Source organism: Dipodomys ordii, unplaced genomic scaffold (genome assembly GCF_000151885.1).
Source record: "Dipodomys ordii isolate 6190 unplaced genomic scaffold, Dord_2.0 Scaffold2, whole genome shotgun sequence".
NCBI classification, from domain to species: Eukaryota; Metazoa; Chordata; class Mammalia; order Rodentia; family Heteromyidae; genus Dipodomys; species Dipodomys ordii.
The window spans coordinates 26,421,524-26,427,838 of record NW_012267218.1 but is presented as its reverse complement, the minus strand read 5'-3'; the positions used below and the strand labels follow the sequence as shown (position 1 = coordinate 26,427,838).

Below are 6,315 nucleotides of genomic sequence, written 5' to 3'. Positions count from 1 at the left end.
TGTCATGGTTGTTTATAAAAGTTTCTCCCTATCTAACGGTCGACTCAGAGGTAACATTTTTCTCTTATAACAATGCTCTTATGTGATAGTTTTTATTTTCTAAATTAAAAAACTGTGGTGGTGATCATCTATCTTCTTGTTGCTGCATTGTATTCTGCATGGTACCATTTATACTATTTTTAATTATTACTTACCCTGATGATATACTTTCACTTACTTTATGAATTCTCTTGACTACAACCTCCTGTTTTTCATTGTATACTTCTGCCACGGAAGTGCCCCAATTTCTCTTTTGCTGTCTGTAATATAAACTTGACACCGACTTACAATGTCCTATTTATTGGCCAATTCAATGTAAAGTGTTTCCTCCCAACTGGAACAAAATATACTTTTGGGATGAAGGTTTGCAAAAGTGTCTTGACAAATCCCATGTCCAATCAGTATTTATTAAATAACAGCTAGATTGTCTATGCTAAAATTGATCTAACTGATTGCCTCAGGCATAGTCTAGACAATATTAGGTTGAGTTATTTTGAGGATAGAAAGGATTTTCTTAAGCCCAGAAAATTAGTCTTGGTTCAACTATCCTCAGTGCTTCAAACTTAAGTACAAGAACAGGATGGTTCCTACCTCACCAGCATCCCTGGATCTCCTAAAGTCCATTCACATGCATTCTCCTTCCCAGACCTCCCCAGAAAACACCCAACAAATCCCCCTTCCCTAAAACAAAACTCATTTCCTTCCTTCCTCTGAGAAAAACAAGTTTATTCACTAAGTAATAAAAACCATAACTAGTATTTAGAGCCTTGGAAAAAATAGTAATCCAGGCCGTTTCAGCTTAACTGAGAAGCAGAGCTGATTTCTTCTCTATCCTGCTCGAAATCAGAGAATGGTCAGAAGCCTACAGGGATTCAGATGCCACCTGAGGCTCAGTCTTTTCTTCTGTTGTCTGCTGGTTTGGTTTGACCCCATTACTTCAGCCCTGGCCACAGCCGTCTCAGCACTAGGGCATCCTGTCACAATGAGGCACCACAAAAGCCATCAGGTAGCACAGAGCTTGACAAAATTTATCTGAATAGCTCAAAGTTTTTTGAATAATCAACTTGAACAGAGCTACTTTATAATTTACCTCAATATCATCATAGGTATTATGAAAAAAATGTTCTGCTAATTACCTTTCTGACTCTTGAGCACCCTCTTAAAAGCTCCCTCATTCCCACTGTGTATGCTCTACAAAACAGATCTTTAAAAGTTCTTCAGTTAGGATCACCTTTTAGATCAGAAACCAAAGCAGTTTCCTCACCTCTTTAATTCTCCATAAGGCATCAATATTATACTATCACATACAAATGTGTGTATGTATACTTTGTCATTTGCTTTTTTAAAAAGTAAAAAGCTCTTCTTATTCTCCTGTGTCCAATATAGGCACTCAAGAACGTAGTTAGAAAGTATTAATAAAGGCTACAAACACTTCCCAAGGAAGATCATTAAGTAAAAAATCCTCTTCCTCTCATGTAATAATCTGGCCTTCTATGCCAGTTAAGAAAAACTGTGTAATCCACGGTGGCAGGAAGACGGGATTGTTCCCTCTTTGGATAGTAGCTGAATTTTTATTGGCAGTCCTATTAAAATATGTAATTCCTCATTTGTTCTAAACAAGTCTTAGCTTATGTTCAGCTTTCCTTCAAAGAATATCTTTACTCTCCCATCAGAATATAAACATTTGGAGATTTGAACATCAAGGTTCTAGGTAGGAATCAAGTCACTTTCAATCATGTGTTGGTTATGCAGAGAAGGGGGAAAGATATGGAAGAACAGCAGGGAAGGAGGGTAAGAGAAGCATAAGTTCACTGGGAGCACTGGCAGGAAGCAAGTCTTTCAAAGCTGTTGTCGGTATTTCATGAAGGCCCAGGCTGCTAGCATAGTGAGAGCAAACACTGGCAACAGCATCACAGCTACAGGAATACTATTTGGCTCCCCTTCACCTCGATGTCCTATAGGTCCATTCTGCACCTGTAACTGGAAAGGAAGGACAAATGTTAACTCTAATGACTGACTGAAATGTCCAAGTTGACATATCACCTGGGGCAGCTGGTTATAGACCACCTGAGCTCACTGTGAACCCCAAGCACTTCCTAGCAGGAGTTCTCTGTCCTCAGCTGATGTATACCTTTATCACAGATTCTTGGGAAGAAAGTAAGTGTGATGAGGAAGCATTTAAATTTGCTGTGCTATTGACCTAATGGTAGCCTGGAGGGTACATGAGAACATTTGTTTCTATGCTGCCTCCATCTCTAGATGTGTTTCCTATAGGAAAACGAAAACTGGATTAGGGAAAAGGACAGTAGGAAATCTTTCTAGAATGTTTACTTGCAAAGACTATCAGTCATTCCAATGCAGTAAGCAGACCCAGACAATGTCAAAACAGGTGCTATGTCATTATTTGGCAGCCCTAGTAAAATATATAATTCCTCATTTGTTCTAAGCAAGTCTTAGCTTATGTCCAGATATCCTTCAAATATCTTTACTCTCCCATTAGAATTTAAACATTTGGAGGTTTTAAATAGCAAGGTTCCAGGTAGAAATCAGTCATTTTCAATTTTGAAAGGTGAAGGTAGCAATGAAGGTATCTCTCCCTCCTAAGATGAGTTCTTGTCCTTCATGCTTTAATTTGTAATACTAGAGAAATATAAAGGTGGAACCTGTATGGAACAGAGGTTGAAGACTCAGAAGTAAATAAGTAAAAATAAACTATACCTTAGCATTATAATTCTATTCATTAACCTTTTTAGGTTAGATCGACTTTCTTCATTTTTATTTTTTTCCAGACTGGCTCCTTTTTTGTCTTTTATTACCATAAAGTGTTCAAAGAGCCTTATCATGGTATTTCCATACATGTACACGTTGTATTTTAATTATATCCACCCCCTCCATGGCTCTTTATTGTCCCCTTTCTCTCCCCCTTTCATGTCCTTTCCTGCTTCTCTTAGTAGTCATGACGTTAAGATTCTGTTTTGTTTCACTTTGTTTTTCCTCTAGCTTCCACAAATAAGAGAAAACATATGATATTTGTCTTTCAGGACTGGTATTTTTCACTTAACCAAATGATAACCAATTCTGTTTTCCAGTATTCAATATAATTTCATTCTTCTTAAATAGCTAATTAAAACTCCACTATGTAGTAGACCATGTTTTATTTATCCATTCATCTGTTGATGTGCTCTTAGGCCAATTCCAAAATTTGACTACTGTAAATAATGCTGCAATAAGCATGGGTATATAGGTATCTCTGTAATATATACTTAGAAGGGGTACAGCTAGCTCATTTGGAAGTTGTTTTTAATTTCTTGAAAAATCCCCATAGTAGCTGAACCAATTTACATTCCCACCAGCAGTCAGTAAGAGTTCCTTTTTAAACAATGTTCTTTTTTTCTTTTTGTCGGTCATGTCAGTGCCCAGGCCCTGAGTTCAAGCCCCAGGACCAGTACCAAAACAGAAAAAAGGAAAAAGAGAATTCAGATCATATATAATTTACTTGCCTTATCTTGCCTTATCCTCCCATGTTTTAGATACAGAGAAGAGCCAAGGCTCTTGGAGACCTAGGTTTTGAACTTAGAACCTTGTGCTTCCTAGACAGGAACTCTATCACTTGAGTTATCTTCCCCTAGGTTAAATGCTTCACCATCAAACTGATTTTCTTCCCTTCTTGCTTCCATAATTTTTCAAATAGGTTCTCAAATATATGCCCTGACTGACCTGGACTGTTTTCCACCTATATATACTTCTGGCATTAGTGAAGATGACAGCTGCTTGCCACCATATCTAGTTTTTATTGGCTCAGATAGGATCTGGTGAACTTTCTGGCCCTAGGCTGGTCTCAAATCATGATCTTCCTCTTCTCTACCTACCAAGTAGATGGAATTACAAGCCTAAGCCTTTTGTACTTTTTTTCTAGGTCCTCTTAATCTTTTCAGCTTCTGAATCCTGACCTAGCCACTAAGTGAGACAGCATATATTGATATAAGAAGCAGCAGGCACACTGAACTTTAGTGTTATGAGATAAATCTTATCTATTCAGGCTTCGTTTCCATTATCCAAAGTATAAAACACTAGGAAATAGGAATCAAAATGCAAGCATAGATGTGGTTTTGGCTCAATTCTCCATTCCATTTCCTTTTTTCTAGAGTTTTGGTCAAACCAAATAGAGTCCATGGCAGTGATAGGAAAAGTCCCCATTATATACAGATAGGTCAGACAGACAGATATCCCTTATAATATATATTTAATATATGCACTTCCAGAGCAGGTATACAGTTCTTTTCCCCACAAAAAGTGAAAGTGATTCAATTTTTCCTTCATCTATTTTAATTTGATTATGAAGCTTTATTACCTTGAAGGCAGAACCTGAATAACAAACATTGTGTTTTAAAATTTTTTCATGATAAGCAAAATTACCAGAGGATCCCTGCTGTGCTAGACAAGCTCCTTAAAGTAGTGATAATAAGCAATGGAACAGGGGCTGGGAAGTGGCTCAGTGGTAGAGCGCTTGCCTTGCATGCCTGAGGCCCTGGGTTCGATTCCTCAGCACCACATAAGCAAAAAGAAAAAAAAAAGCCGGAAGTGGCGCTGTGGCTCAAGTGGTAGAGTGCTAGCCTTGAGCTGAAGAGCTGAAGGACAGCGCCCAGGTCCAGAGTTCAGGCCCCACGACCGAACCCCCCCCCAAAAAAAAGCAACGGAACAAGATTAAATACACACATTTATTCACAAGAACAGTGCAAAAAGCCAAATATCTGATACAAGTGGTCCTTACCCGGTGCTGTACTCTCAGGGACACAGCATAGCCTGCATTACGAAAGAGGTCCACAGCATCCTGGTGCAGTAGGTTCTTTAGGTCTTGGCCATTTACCTGTCAAAAATAGCAAGAAAGAGTAATAAGGGAGGCAAAAGCTAAATGCATAAGTCAAATTTACTTTCATGTGGCCAAATCTAAATTTAAAAAAAAATCTGTTTCAGGGAAAATTCCAAGGGCTAGAAGTATGGGCAGTCACCTAGAACTAAAGTGTTACTTTTCATTTGCAGCTTCTTTTCCAGAACTGAGGTTCAATGGGCCATTTGAAGAGAATCTAGGTTAAAAATACAGTGTTTTTTGCTTGTCTTTTCTAATATGATCTTCCAGGTTATCATACTATCTTTCCTAATCCCAACCTTGGAAACAATTCTATGAAACTCTCCTCCAATTTATTTTAATAGGGTGTAAATCTATATTTTATTAGTGCATTCTGTAAGGCTTGTTCTATTATAAACTATATCCCTTGATTCTGTGGATATTCCAATCCACTTCAGATTACTAAAACCTATACACTGTGATGATACAAAGGACCATTTCAGTGTATTACTGAAGTTATTCCTACCACTTAAAGGTGACAGATGGGAAGGAACACAGGTATTATTACTTTTTGACTTTGGCCACAAGTGGCATCTATGCTACACTGCAAGTCAAACACACAGCCAACTTTGTGCTTTTATACATGTTCCTATCATCATTAATAGCAAGAATATTTAATATATTTTCTTTTTTTTTCTGGACATAGAGTTTGCATTCAGGGCCTGGGCTCTGTCCCTGAGAAATTTTGCTCAAGCCTAGCTCTCCGCCACTTCGAACCACAGTGCCACTTCCAGTTTTCTGGTGGTTAATTGGAGATAAGAGTCTCATGCATTTTCTGCCTGGGCTGGCTGTGAATCACCACAATCCTTAGATCTCAGCCTCCTGAGTAGCTAGGATTACAGGTGTGAGCCACTGATACCAGCCAGATTTACTTTTGATAGGTACTTTATTTTACATACAATATCCAATTTAATTTTCACAATAACCTTATGAGGTACACAGTATTTTTTTATGTGCTCCCTGATGAAAACTGAAGTTTAGTGAGACTAGTGAGTTTTGGAGCTGGGCTTAGAGTTTTCATATAATGGAAGTATCTCTTAGATTTCACTGTTCCTTCACCTCAATTCACCAATTATCTTTCCTCTGCTCAAGCCATTCACTTTTCTAATCATCTCATCTTCCTGTCACATCTTTCTCCAAGGTTCATAATGCTCCTGCTACTCCATCTTCTTCAAATGCTTTTGTCTTATACAATATTTCCAAGTTTCAGCTCCATTCCACTTTAGGTTACCAAATGACTGACATAAACTCAGACTTTAACATTAGACATGGTTTAGCTCAACATCACAAAAACCTGACTATATTTCTATTTTCATACTCTTTATTAGTCCTATTCCTCTACTGATTTCCTCATTAGCCTCATCTTTTTT

The 6,315-nt window shown here is 37.9% G+C and overlaps 1 protein-coding gene across 1 annotated transcript in view; it reads right to left on the bottom strand.

Moving 5' to 3' along the window:
* Positions 1–1,678: 1,678 nt before the first annotated feature.
* Positions 1,679–6,315, bottom strand: part of LOC105985247 (synaptojanin-2-binding protein) — a 34,710-nt gene continuing 30,073 nt past the window's right edge. Inside the window, exons 3-4 of the mRNA XM_013015695.1 lie at positions 4,811–4,906; positions 1,679–2,019 (exon numbers count right to left, since the gene is read on the bottom strand). Coding sequence (XP_012871149.1) covers positions 1,879–2,019; positions 4,811–4,906 — 237 coding nt within the window. The 3' untranslated portion in view covers positions 1,679–1,878. The remainder of the gene's footprint in view (positions 2,020–4,810; positions 4,907–6,315) is intronic.